The 14612-nt window shown below is 36.1% G+C and overlaps 1 protein-coding gene across 3 annotated transcripts; it reads left to right on the top strand.

Moving 5' to 3' along the window:
- Nucleotides 1-728: 728 nt before the first annotated feature.
- Nucleotides 729-14598, top strand: LOC113071426 (ras association domain-containing protein 2-like). 3 transcript variants are annotated; one of them, XM_026244778.1, is made up of 10 exons: nucleotides 729-1181; nucleotides 7468-7553; nucleotides 8558-8633; nucleotides 8974-9125; nucleotides 10580-10695; nucleotides 10772-10914; nucleotides 11027-11180; nucleotides 11773-11894; nucleotides 11987-12084; nucleotides 13724-14598. In XM_026244778.1, exons 2-10 carry the CDS (start codon nucleotides 7501-7503, stop codon nucleotides 13791-13793), a joined length of 984 nt encoding a protein of 327 aa, XP_026100563.1. In that variant the 5' UTR covers nucleotides 729-1181; nucleotides 7468-7500; the 3' UTR covers nucleotides 13794-14598. The 3 variants fall into 3 exon arrangements, with proteins under 3 accessions (XP_026100563.1, XP_026100562.1, XP_026100560.1); XM_026244777.1 differs by having other exon boundaries at nucleotides 730-1195; nucleotides 7470-7553; XM_026244775.1 differs by lacking the exon at nucleotides 729-1181 and adding an exon at nucleotides 4607-4750 and having other exon boundaries at nucleotides 7470-7553.
- Nucleotides 14599-14612: the final 14 nt, after the last annotated feature.

Below are 14612 nucleotides of genomic sequence, written 5' to 3'. Positions count from 1 at the left end.
CAATAGTTTAAAAAAGTTCAGCACCTGCTGAGTTTTCAATGTGTTATCTTTAAAATATCAAAACATTATTTATTCATTTGTAACTGCAGGTTAAAGTATTATTCCATGTTCCACGGAACTGCATTAAACATTGTGTAAAAAAAACATCTAAATGGCACTTCAGATGCAGCTTCTGTTTTATCTGCATTGCAAATATCAATTTTGTTGATTATGATTGCATTTGCTTGGTAAAAGCCCAAATGCAAGTATTTGACCTAAAATATGGTGCACACTTTTAGAAACAATGCTGTAAAGGTAAAAAAAAAAAAAAAAAAAAAAAATCAGGTGTCAGCACAATTAAAAATAAGATATCAGCACAATAACACTCAGCAAAATAGTCTAATTATCGTTATCGATAAAATCCTAGAACTCACAGAGATATAACTTTTTGTCTATATTGCAAACCCTTAATTTTTTTTGTCTTTATTTTAATGTGCCACCCCAAAATTTACTGTGGCCTCAATTGGCCACCCCTGTTAAAATTTTCTGGGGGCGCCACTGAACACTTTTAAAACAATTGAATAGTTTAAGAAGTTTTAACCATATAATAGAAATATGACAATAGTATGTGTGCCAAACATGTACTAAGGCTTTTGTGTATTATCATCGTTCAGAGACAAACCCTTAGAGCTGTTTGTGTCTTTTTGAACATTTTAGTCACAAATGTTACGGACGGGGATTAAACGGGTGAAACTGTGCTTTCATGTCCTATCAGATCTCCTCCTCCTTCTCCGTCGCCCTGTACCTCAGCGTCCGCGCGCTATTGTTTTGGGGATCCCCCGCTGGACGTACACGCTGTCCAGCGCTAAAGGAGCAGCGCGAGCGAACAAAGGGGCGTCCTCGGGCGCGCTGATTGGCTGCTGCGCTAGCTGAGGTCTGGAACAGCAGATGGGGTATTCCTCCTCTTCAAACGCCCCCCTCAAACTGCGATTGTTCCCGATGCGAGCACAGGAGCTCGGTTTGGGTTGGAATGACAGAAGCCTTGGTTTGTTCATAGCGTCGCGGATGGTGGCTTCGTACAGTTTTGTGTCGTCTGGAGGGATAAAAGCACAGATAAGGACCCTCCAGAATTTTATCTGAGCGACGGACATCGGGCATCTGGAGACTGAGAGCACAGATCTGCGAGAGAGAGAGAGAGAGAGAGAGAGAGAGAGGGGTGGGTGTTTGTGTGCATGCTTTAATACGTGTTTGTTACTCACGACTTGTTCAGACTTGGATGCTGATGTGCCCGTGGCTGTTTTATGCTGGCATGCGTTTGCAACTTTGTATCATAACGTGTAATATGATCGGTTGTGCATTGCAATTCATTGAGAATGTCTTACTGGAAGTGTAATATAATATTCAGGCTTCAGATTACAATAGCATCTGTAGACTCTTGTCAAGAGAATAATATGCGACAGTGTTTAACATTTAGAGTTGTTTACGTCCCCTGTGAGATATCGGTGTTGGCAATGGGAAAGTAACTATGAGCTCAAATGACTTTCCTGGCATTATTTTGGGCCAGATTACATAACGAGTCTGGTTTATCCAGAATAGTTCTTCCAAAAATGTCAATTCTGTTACTGTTTACTCATGCACATGTTGTTCCAAACCAGTATGACTTCCATTCTTCTGTGGAATACAAAAGGAGTGAATGATTTTTTTTTTTCTGTACAATGATCATAGACATGTTAAATTGATAAAAAGTGACAGTTTATAATGCTACAAAAGATTTTTTTTTTTCTGTTCATCAAAGAATCTTCACGGAAACGATCAGTTTTCTCACTTTCTTTAAGCAGCAGCACAACCATTTCACCATTAACTGAGTAGTAAATCATATCAGAATGATTTCTGAAAGATCATGTTACACTAAAGATTTATGGCTGCTGAAAATTCAGCTTTGCTTTGCCATAGCAGGAATAAATTGTATTTTTAAATATGTTAAACAGAAAACAGTTATTTCAAATATAATATTATTTCATACTTTTATTGTTTTTACAGTAACTTGATTAGCATAAGAGATCTTAAAAAAAAAAAAAAATATATATATATATATATATATATATATATATATATATATACACGATACAAACACCGAACAAATACAGAACCGGGACAATTGTTTTGCTTACGAATTATGAACTTCTTGATAATCTTCTAGAGCCATATGAAAACTTTGTTAGAAACAGACCAAAAAAATGACATGATAGTGAATAAATGATAACAGAATTTTTTTATTTTTGGGTGAACTTTCCCTTTGAACAGTGATCCTCACAGCTGCCAGCGATGCCTGTGACACATTCGAGTTCGAGTGAGTCAAGGAAATATCTTCAGAGAGCTCAAACATGAGGGAACCGTTTTTCTAAACTAAACAACTGCATCCACAACTTTTTTTTTTCTTTTTCTTTTTTTTTTTTGATACATGTGTAATCTTTTGGTGTTTACTCGTTACCAGACTAGCCTTTGTGTTTCAGTTACAAGTAAGAATCTGAGTCAGATGTGGGCATCATATTTTCCATGAAGTAGATTGTGAAGTTGCTGTGTTTTGTCTTTTTTGTCGTACTCTTGAGGGTTTCAGAAACAGCAGCAGCCATCAGTAAACACTCTGACAACTGGCAGTGCAAGCTTCTAAACACGTGAACCATGGGAAGGAAGAAGAAAAGGAAGAGTTGCTGTGGCAATTTAAACAATAGCCGAGCTATGGTGTTTTTGAGGAGATGCTGGTTGGGGGAGGTGAGGGAATGGATGTAGGCCAGGAAACATCAAGCGGAGATCTTGGCCTGGCTCTTAAAGACCGAGGCATTTGCTTTGGAATTGAACAACAAGGTGGAACTTCCAAGCCATGGGAAGGAAGAGAAAGGATGGAACCGTGGCTGTTGTTGGTTTCAAGTCATTACAGACAATAGCATGAACAAATATGAAATTAGATAGATTTATTACTTAAATAGGAACATGCAAACATGCATAAAAGAGATGTCCAGCTACAGAGTTTGGTTAGTTTTGGATGCTAAAGCAGGATTAAACCACCGCTTCCATCCTGTCTGTCCCACTTCCACAGTCTTCCCAGCACCGACACATGTATAACTCAAGTGCCAAGCCACCAGACTGTCTGTGTTTGAAAAACATATGTAATTATTCATAATTAGGTACTGTTGTAGAGGCAGAGTTGATCTTTTGGAGAACTGGCAAATTGGATAGTCGCATGAGTCCAAAAAATAGTTCTCATGCTCTTTTGCATTCGATTTTAATAGACTCCCTGGACACATTTAATGCAAGAGTGCACAGTTGCATAAGCGTGGAAAAGTACATGCCTTTTGAAACGTGATGCTGAAGTGGTTTGATGGCTGTTCAAGTGAAAAGCGTGAAAAAGTGGCTTTAGCATTGCAGAGACTGAAGCAAGGTCATGTTGGATGGAAAACTGGATTTTTTTCTTTATTTTTATTTCTCTAACCAACGTTTAACTGAATATCTTGAGTAAGGAAGGATTAAGATTGTGAAATGTTTTTTTCTCTTGACTTCCCCTTTTCCTTGTTCAGCATGTCTTGGATTGATGTTTTGGCCAGTGTGTGTGTGTAGTAATTGTACTCTACTTTGGTGTTGACAAGTGTTGTATTTTTAATGTTTTTTGAAAAATATTGTTTTTGAATAGTTGTGCTGCTTAATATTTTTTTGTAAACTCTAATACAATACAGAATTATTTGTTGAATAGAAACTTCCAAAGAACAGCATTTATTTGAAATAGAAATCGTTTTAATATTATAAATGTCTTTCCTGTCACTTTTGTTCATTTTAATACATCCTTGCTGAATTAAAAATATATATAAATTTCTTTAAAAACCAGCAAAAATCCACATTTACCAATAATCAAAAACCAAAATAAATCATTTTAATTGCTAAGTATGAAAAATGGATATTCACATAAAAAAATTGGCACCAATATATCATGCATCCATAATCTAATCAACACCTGTCATCTGATGCCTATTATCTGCTGGCAATGACTTTTGGATTTGTATCAGAGACTAATAGCGCTTCTGTAGTTCTGGCAGAACTATATTTAGGATATGAAATATTAATGTCAGAATAAGCTGCTCTGGGTCGATTGGTATTGAATATTTCATCATCTCCTGATTGAGTGCAGCGAGTGGTGTGTATGAAAGACTTGGGAGGGGCCACACACACATTTACACACACAAACACACACACACATATGCTCTAACAGCTACAGCTAACTGTACACTCTGGGTCAGGAGATGGTAGTGTTGATAAGAAAACATGCCCATACAAGAGAGAGACCCTATTGTTTGCTGGTGGGATAATGATCTTGTGAAAGGGTAATTGTGAAGGAGTTTTGTCAGGGACTGATTGAGGCCATTACCGGTTCCATTATGGATCACACCTGTGCTCTGTTTGTGTGTATTTGTATGTGTGTTGGACTCTTGAATTACATGTGTACACTAAGTAGTTCTCTTAAAGTTCTTCTAAGTGCTCATAATGATTAATGACAGTGTGAATAAAGACAGTGGAGAACTTGAGAGAGGCAGACACGGACAGATAAAGGGAGGAGGAGGCTGTGAAACCACCGCTGGGGAAGTCTGAAGCCTCATGTCAGTTTCCGCTGTGCATATCAGAGAGGAAGAGTTTAGAAGAGTCACATGGATTCTGCACTGGTTTAGCATTTAAACACCACTAGACGATCGGCTGCAAAAGAGACATTTACAACAGAAAGAAGGTAATATGCATTCAGTTAAGTCTTATATCTAGTTCAGGAAATCCTGTGAGATAGTGAGACAGTAAATGGGAAGTAGCCTATTGCTCTTCGTTCTGTTGAAAATGTCAGTATTTAAATCAGTGTCTAAATTCAGATGAAGAGGAGTAAATGCAGGAATTGTTCTTTTAAGTGACTTGTATATCATTTTATCATGTAGTACAGAGGACAAATGACTGGTTTCTGCATTTAAAGAGATAGTTGACCCAAAAATGAACATTCTCTCATGATTTACTCACCCTCATGTCTTTCCAAACTTGTATCCATTTCTTTTTACTGTGGAACACACACACACACACACACACACACACACAAAGATATTTTAAAGAATGTTAGTACTGTTTTGGATCCCACTGACTTCCATTATATTTTTTCAGTGGGAAACGAAATGGTTTGATTGCCAACATTCTTCAAAAATATATGTATATGCTCCACAAAACAAAGAAAGTCATACATATTTGAAACAATATAAGGGTGTGTAAATGATTAATTTTTTATTCTGGATGAATTTTCCCTTTAACGCTGGTTCACAAAGTTGTGAAACCGTATACTAGGCAGATAGCCACTGCTATTTCCTCTCTTTCAGTTCCTTTAACATTAGGTTCAGTGTGAAAAAGTATATTTAAAAAAAGCGTGTTTTATTAAAGTTAGATGTGGTTTGACACCTATTCATTTCAGTTTTGTTGGCATGAGAGTTTTATACTGAATGTTTTGAATAAGATACAAAACAGCAACGGCTAGGAGTAGTTGTAACAGCAGGGTTACAGTCCCGCTGTTGTCCTGCACCTGTCCCCGTCTCCGGAAGCTTCTGTAAAGCCTTTCCAGCTGGTGAGGAAGGAAGCCTTAAGTAGAGCAGTCTGTATTGTGCCAGGGGAACCTCCAAACATGAGTATATGTGTCAGCTATTGAGTTTTACAGCTGGTCATAACTACTTGTTCATCTTTGAAATTGACAGATTACAATATTCTGTATTGAAAAATGTAATTTTTTTTATTTTGAACAATTCACAATGTGATAAATAATTTAAACTGAATATCACTCATGTGTTTTAATTCTCTGTGTGAGCATTTCTGTTGGTTTTAAAGAACCAATGATTATGAATGAATTACATATTAAAAATGTATTCGGTCTCTGGTTTCATCTGTAATGAATCACAAGGAACAGTGCTTTATTATCTTACAGCAGTCATTGTATTTCAATCAGTGACATTTCTAAAATATAAAAATATTGATCATTATGACGGAGCATCAGTCATAAGCCGTCTGATAAAAACTAAAGTGTCTGTTTGGGGGGGGGGGGCATTCTAGATATCATTTGATAGGACAAAAAACTGTGTAGTGCAACATGACTCATCAATTGAGAAAGGCAAAATTTAAATGTTAATATTTGCTAAAAGTGAGTCTAAGAAGTGTGTTAGCATACACTGCTGTTTATACGTTTTGGGTTGGTAAGAATTTATGTTTTTGAAGTTTTTGTAGTATCTTTTGCTCATCAAATTTTTATTTTTATTTTTATTTATTTTTATGTAGTTTATTCCTGTGATGGAAAAACTTGAGTTTTGAGCATCCATTACTCCAGTCTTCAGTGTCACATGATCCTTCAGCAGTCATTATAATGTTCTGATTTGCTGTTCATCAAAGTTGAAAACATTTGTGCTGATTAATATTTTTGTGGAAAACACAATGCCTGTTTTTCAGATATAGAATGTTCAAAAGAGCAGCATTTATTTGAAATATAATTTTTACTGTGATTTCTTTTTTATTTTTTACTTTTGATCAATATTATGTGCCACTGCTGAATAAAAGCACACATTTTAAATAAAATCTTACTGATAACAAACGTTTGAACTCAGACGACCAGCTCGTTAGAAGAGAGCTCCATGAATGAACTGTGTTCAGATTGTTATGGTCCCTACACAGCGTTTATTGCTCCCTACTTCCTGAGCACAGGAAATCCGTTGAAGTTTACTTAATTTTGGAAGATTCATTCACGGATTTGCACTACATCACTGTCTGAAACACCTTCACACACAGACGTAACTTACTAGAGAAGTGAGAAGTGTGATATAACAGACCTCTGTAAATAAATACAATTTAAATTTGTGTCTCTCACACTTTAATGCCCTTTGAATGGAACATATACGCTCCGTTTGAACTGGAATCATGGTGGAATATCATGGTGTGAAGTCCTCTTCTCAGGGCATTAAACTTCTGAAGTGATAAGAGATGCATACAAAATGTACAGAGCGGTGGTACGTGAGGACTGGCATTGAGTGCCACTGCTGTAGCTCAATTCGAAGCTAACACACATAGACTAAAGGGCACAGACCTTGAATTTCACAGGGTCTTTAAATGTGTTGAACTGGTCTTGTCTGTGTCAATCCTCTCATTCATTCCAGTATGTGCTCCATGTCTATTCTGATCACATCCTCATGAATAGTTTACTTTCAGCTGTGACTTCCAGATGTCCACGTCACATGAGTTTGTGTGATATAGAACAGAGCATTCTTTTGTCAAGAGATATCAAAAAACACACAATCTAGTGAGTGTGAGATATGCATACTTTATTTTGAGAGAGTTTGTTATTCTCTTACACTCTTCTTGCTCTGACCTAGATACAGAAGAGTTAATTCTTTAATGTTAAAATTAGAAACGTTTCTCTCTCTCTTTCTCTGTCTCTCTAGAGTCCTTCCATGCAGTCGTGGCTAAGATAAAATGGATGACAGGAATAACGGTGTGCGGGTCGGAGAGAATAAATTCATCAGCAAGTGAGTATAAATCTTTCACCAAACTCATTATAATGTTAAAGGGTTAGTTCGCCCAAAAATGAAAATGATGTCATTAATAATGCTGTTCCAAACCCGTAAGACCTCCTTTTATCTTCGGAACACAGTTTAAGATATTTTAGATTTAGTCCGAGAGCTCTCAGTCCCTCCATTGAAGCTGTGTGTACGGTACACTGTCCATGTCCAGAAAGGTAAGAAAAACATCATCAAAGTAGTCCATGCGACATCAGAGGGTCCGTTGGAATTTTTTGAAGCATCGAAAATACATTTTGGTCCAAAAATAGCAAAAACAACGACTTTATTCAGCATTGTCTTCTCTTCCGTATCTGTTGTGAGAGAGAGTTCAAATCAAAACAGTCTGGATATCCGGTTCGCGAACGAATCATTCAGTTCACCAAATCGAACTGAATCGTTTTGAACGGTTCGCGTCTCTAATACGCATTATTACAAACATGTAAGGAGGCCTTACATGTTTGGAACAGCATAAGGGTGAGTTATTAATGACATAATTTTCATTTTTGGGCGAACTAACCCTTTAAAATCAACCCATGATTGGGATGTTAAAACATCTGAACAACAGAAATGTTGCTCTTTTTTTTGCCGTTACTACCTCTGACAGTTCTGTAATAATCTTTTCACAATGCATAATAAGCGATAATGTACAGTCAGATGTTATTACAGCAAAATAATACCCAGACTGACTGATCAAACCTTTATTGTTTCACCATGACCAGCTGACTTTACATTGACAAGCTACTAACTAATTAAATACATGGATATTATGAATTATTCTAAAAACATAAATACTGAAACAATATTATTAAAATCACAACATTTAAATACCATTTGTGTATATATATATATATATATATATATATATATATATATATATATATATATATATATATATATATATATATATATATATATATATATATATAATCAAAGATTAAAATAATCGTTGAACAAACTTGGTTCTTTCTCAGGAGCAGCATTCTCTCTCATTTAAAGACCTACAATCTCTACTATGAAGGAAAGAACCTGCAGTTACGTCACAGAGAGGTGAGAAAGAGTTTTACACTCGTCGTGTGGCAGGTGGGGAAGCGGTGGACCCCTTGTGTGCTTTCTCAGTTATTCACTATTGTCTGGGGAGTAATAACTGTCTGGGACTGGAGGCTATGTGTGTGTGTGTGTGTGTGTGTGTGTGGAGGTGTCTGTAAATGCAGCTTGCTCAGGTGCTCTGGCTGTGCCAAATGACTTATATATTAGATATGCTGTATTTATCATTTATCAGTCTCATTTATTCTAAAAGTAAAAGTTATTTAAATCTAATACTTGTTTTTTGTGAGGTAACAGATTCAAGTCTGAGTATATATGTATGCTGTATATATTGTGCCTGCAGGAAGAGGAGGAGCTGATCATTGAAGGACTTCTCAATATCTCATGGGGTTTGCGTCGACCAATCAGGCTTCAGATGCAGGATGACCATGAGCGAATCAAACCTCCTCCCTCCTCTACCTCCTGGCACTCAGGGTGTAATCTAGACAACCAGAGGTCAGACAATGACGCAAACACACAAATATATTTAAATGAGCGTAAATATACACTACCATTAGTATGGTAACATTTTTTAAGATAATGTTTTTGAAAGAAGTCTTTTATGCTCATTAAGTTTGCCTAAAAAAAGAGTAATATTTTAAAATATAATGGCAATTTAAAATAACCGTTTTCTCTCTGGATATATTTTAAAATGTAATTTATTTCTCTGATGCAAAGCTGAATTTTCAGCAGCCATTACTTCAGTCTTCAGTGTCACATAATCTTTCAGTAATCATTCTTATATTATTATTTGGTGATCAAGAAACATTTCTGATTATTATTGATTAGTGTTGAAAACAGTTAATATTTTGTGGAAACATTGTTGCAGTTTGTTTTTAGGATTATTTTGATGAATAAACAGTTACTGTCACTTCTGATCAATTAAATGTGTTCTTGCTAAACAAAATTATTAATTTCTTTAGAAAACATCTTAATGACCACTAACTTTTGAAAGGTAGTGTACGACTGATAAATCAGTGTTTATACATCAGTACTTACTGTATGTCTTATCATCTGTAGCATACAAACATTATCATTGTCATAGAAAAACCAAGATTTCTTTCATAAGCCTTCTTTAAACTCAACTGACCTTGACATCCTAACAGCTGAGAGCCTGCTTTGTTTGTTGCCATAGCAACTCTATCCTTGCAATGACCATGCTTTTGGCATTCCCTCTGCTGAAATGTTTTGGACGTGTGTGTTATAAATAATTCACAAATTTCTGATGTTTTATGGTTTTGATCTCCTCTTGTCTGTTTTTGCCTTATGGTTCCAAATGGGGACTTCAAAAGAACTATTTGTTTCTGAGCGCTCCAGTGCTAATATTGTTTTCAGCACCTACTGGGGGTCAGTCAACAGAATGAAAGTGCCGAGGAACTGAGCACGTACAGGCCAGAATCGTATTATGTTATCTTAACAAGCGGTTCCCAGAATCACTTGACTTTAAGTCCACTCCAGTATGTGTTCACATGCATGACAGAAAGATTAGGACTGGAATTAACATGTACCTGGTTGTTTTGGCTTCATTTGGATAAATAATAAGATTCATTATGGCCGATTCTAGGATTTCAGTACTGAATAAGATTTGTGTCTTACATTATGAAAAATTGCAAGATTAAATGTTGCTTATTTATTTCACTTTAATATTAACCAAAATGTTTCATGGTTTCCACAAAAATATTGAGCCACAACTTTTTATTGTTAGTAACAAAAAATACTATCAAATAAAAATAAAAATAATCAAATAATGCATACTTGCATTAGAGACCAAAAAATTTATGTAGTGTATAAGGTGCATTTTTGGGTGCAAATAAGTTCAGGAAAATGTTGACGCCAGATACTTTTTGCTCTGCTGTGGATTGTGATTTTATGTTGTGGAAGAATTATGTTCCTCTTTTCTTGTTTTTCAGTCAGGATGGTCAGAAACAGACTCCTCAAACTCCGCCTCAGATGGAAGTGACGCCCCCAGAGGACCAATCGAGCAACAGCAGATCACAAGACCATGAAGAAGAAGAAGAAGAAGAAGGTACAGCTTTCATTCAAAAAGATAGACTATGTGAAACTGACTTGTTCTGCCGGCTCATGCTCTGTTCTCATGGCAGATGCGTGTGACATCTCCGCTCAGCTTCTTAGAACCAAAAGTGATGCTGGAGTACTGAGACGGGGCAGGAAACGGTCTCCTAGCGACCAGCGGCGAATCAGAAGGCACAGATTTTCCATCAACGGTCACTTCTATAACCACAAGGTAACTTTAGAAGAAACACTGTGTGTGTGTGTGTGTGTGTGAGAGATTGTTTGACCTTATGTTCAGTGATCTCAGTCATGCAGTCTCTTGTTCCTCTTTCTATTTGATTCAGACGTCTGTGTTCACTCCTGCGTATGGTTCTGTGACTAACGCACGGATCAACAGCTGTATGACCACGCCACAGGTGCTGCGGGTGTTACTGAATAAGTTTAAGATCGAGAACAGCCCAGATGAGTTCGCCCTCTATCTCGTTCATGCCAGCGGAGGTCAGCTGCTGTCTGCTTATAGTTTCTCCATTTAATAAATGACTTGACTGTTGCAACACTGAATCTCCATCTAGTGGACAGACAACAACATGACTGTTGTACAATGTTGGAGGCTAGAATCAATGTACACTAATAATAACAACTAATATACTGCTACCAGAAGTTTGGAATAGTTCAGTTTTTTTTTCTATTTCAATATATATATATATATATATATATATATATATATATATATATATATCATCATCATGTCTGTAGCACAAACATAACTTTTAATATATATATATATATAAATATATATTAAAAGTTATGTTTGTGCTACAGACATGATACCTGAAATCTTATGATGGATATTAATTATATTAAATGTGGGCCAGTATGCAACCACATGTGCATAAATTTCAACAACCAGATAGCAACTCTTTGGAAACTTCCCACAAAACACTAGTATTGTGGTGCTAACCAGTTTTGCACACATTTAGTCACCACTTACATTTTCTGCTCTCCTATATACTGCTTACATTTTTTCATTTTCTACAGAAAATTGTATCTAATGTAGTTATATATGTACAAAACCTGTTATATATTTCAGAGCGTGTTCAGCTAAAGCGTACAGACCACCCGTTAGTAGTGAGAATACTTCAGGGACCATGTGAGCACGTCTGCAAGATCTTTCTCATGGAGCAGGATCTGGGAGAGGAGATTCCCTATGAAGTGAGTGTGTGTGAAACAGGGTCGAACTGCTTAGAAATTGTGATGATAAAACATGCAAAGATTCTGACTGCAGTTGCTCTCCACTGCTCTAGGTGGCGCAGTACATCAAATTTGAGATGCCTGTGCTGCAGAGTTTTATTATCAAACTGAAGGAAGAGGAGGACAGGGAGGTGCAGAAGCTGAGAAGCAGGTAAAAACTAACTGACATAAGCAGACGGGAGAAATCATGGGTTCTGAAGCTTTGAATCAGTCAAAGGGGTCATGTGATGCTTTTTTAAAGATCATTTTTTTGTCTGTATTTTGGTGTAACAGAATATGTTGACATGGTTTAATGTAAAAAAAAAAAAAAAACATTACTTTTCAAATACTGTACATTATTGTAGGTCCTCTATGTCCCGCCTCTCTTAAACGTGTAATTTTCTATAAAGTCCCTCCTTCTGACAAGCACAGTCTGCTCTGATTGGCCATCTGACCCAGTGCATTGTGACTGGCAGAAAACCGCAAGTCATGGCTGCTTCAACCAAGTATAGGTCTCTGCAGGAAAGTAATGGGAGTTACTAGATCAAGGTGTTTTTACACCATGGTACCTGATTGGTTGATGTAATAGTGACGTTAGGTTTAGGGGTGGGGTTGGGTAAGGGCGATCATTTAGATTGCATGATTCAGAAACACCCAGCAGTTTGAAAACACCCACATGGTGATAAACGCCCACTTTTGCTCTGCAGAGACCTAAGTCTCGCTTCAACACTAACTGTGGTTAATGAAACCACACCTTCTTTGCATGTTTCCACGTTTGCATGAACATTTGGGCGGCATTACACAAATATTTCCACATAGTGACATGTTGGGGCATGTTTAAACGAGCCATTTTAGGGCGGCATGGCAGAGTCTTAAATTCCCAAGTCTTAAAACCTCAACCTTTTCAGATAAATTCTTGCCTATATCCGTTTTTTTTTCTTTCTTTTTTTTTGTAATTATGACAAGGCTTCATGTTTTAAGTATTAAATTAATTAACCGACAATTATTTTTACTTTTTTTTAATTTTGAAGAACTATCATATAATATTCTACATGACATACGTTTCAGTTTACAACTTGATTTTATTATTATTAATTGTTTATTTTAATGTTTTTTTTTAATGTTATTTTAGGGTAGAACTGAATATCAGCTAAAAGCCAATGCAAAAATGTCTCATTTTCATTTATCTTAACCTGCACTAAAATAAACTGAAATACAAATGAATAAAGGTTAAACTTGCATCTAATATATATATATATATATATATATATATATATATATATATATATATATATATATATATATATATATATATATATATATATATATAGCAACACATCACACAACAAAACTAACAAAAATTCAAATGAAAATGTTATATATAAAACAAAGAGTCAAAATATTAAGAAAACATCACAAAACATCGCTACCTTGCTTCTCTAAGGCAATTGCTCAACTTACACAGAAAATCTGTGATTAGAAACTTGTTTTTGTTGCTCATTGTGGCTCATGGGCTCTCAAATCTGCTGCCAGGTCTTTTGAGGCTAAATGCCATGTGACTGCTGACTCAAGCGCCACACAAAAGGATGTCATGACAATGCTAATTGGCTGATGGCACCACAAGACACACAATCCCAAGCCCTTCACTAGAGACTATTCTAAACTGTGACGTCAAGGGCAGCAGGCTGGGAAAAATATCGGTTTCATTTCTAAGAGACTTCCAAAGCAATGATGCATCAACAGCCACTGTCAAAATCTTTTTAAATGAACTTCTTTGTGATTTAATTATCCATGCATCTCTTTCTGAATAGATACAAGTATCTGCGTTGTACCATTGAGAAGCAGCTCCAGTGTTCTCCAGAGGGCTCCACCTGTATGTGACGAGCACTTGCCCTTCTTCATGTCAATCAGTGGACTTCCAGACAGAATCTGATCAGCCCTTTCTGTCCTAGATGATTGTTAATCCTTAATATGCATTGATTTATGCTGATCAGTGGATGGTACATCTTATAATATAAAAAATCTTTGTATATTTTTCTCTACATATTCTGGTGCTGTAGGGAATCACATGCAGGTACAATAATATAAAATCACATTCAACTAAACCAGGGAATTTCATCATCCAGTGATCACTGGAAAGAGCAATTATAAGAAGAAGCACAACGTAACAAAGATAAACGCATACAACTTAAGTATTATTTGTTTGGTTTAACTCTTTAAAAAGGGTGATAATTGACTGATCACTTCACGTGTTGCATGTTTTGAGAATATATATGCGGTCTGAGCCAACCTGTTGTACCATTACAGTCTGATTACAACTCCATTTGACCAACGTCTCTTTTAGACAGTGATAAGAAATCTCTGAATGGTAAGAAGCGAAGTAAAAGACTGTGAATTTAAAGATGATTGAAAACGGACTGAATATGTGAATATTGTTTGGGATGTTTGATTGGGTCAGTTTTGCTGGTATGAATGTTTGGGTATCTGAAGAGTACAGCATGGCTGTAGTTGCTACGAAAGAGCTTCATATTTTTCTTTTACATTTAGACTCTCATTCACACCTATGTCTGGACTCTGTGTTGTCATCCTTCTGACATTTTATCTGGCATGTGTTTATATGATACTGATTGTAAAACTGAGAATATGGTGATAATTATATTTAAATAAAGTATTATCATCAGAAAAATTAGAAAAGCTGTT

Source organism: Carassius auratus, unplaced genomic scaffold (assembly GCF_003368295.1).
Source record: "Carassius auratus strain Wakin unplaced genomic scaffold, ASM336829v1 scaf_tig00007301, whole genome shotgun sequence".
NCBI classification, from domain to species: domain Eukaryota; kingdom Metazoa; phylum Chordata; class Actinopteri; order Cypriniformes; family Cyprinidae; genus Carassius; species Carassius auratus.
This window is presented reverse-complemented; position numbering and strand designations above follow the sequence as displayed.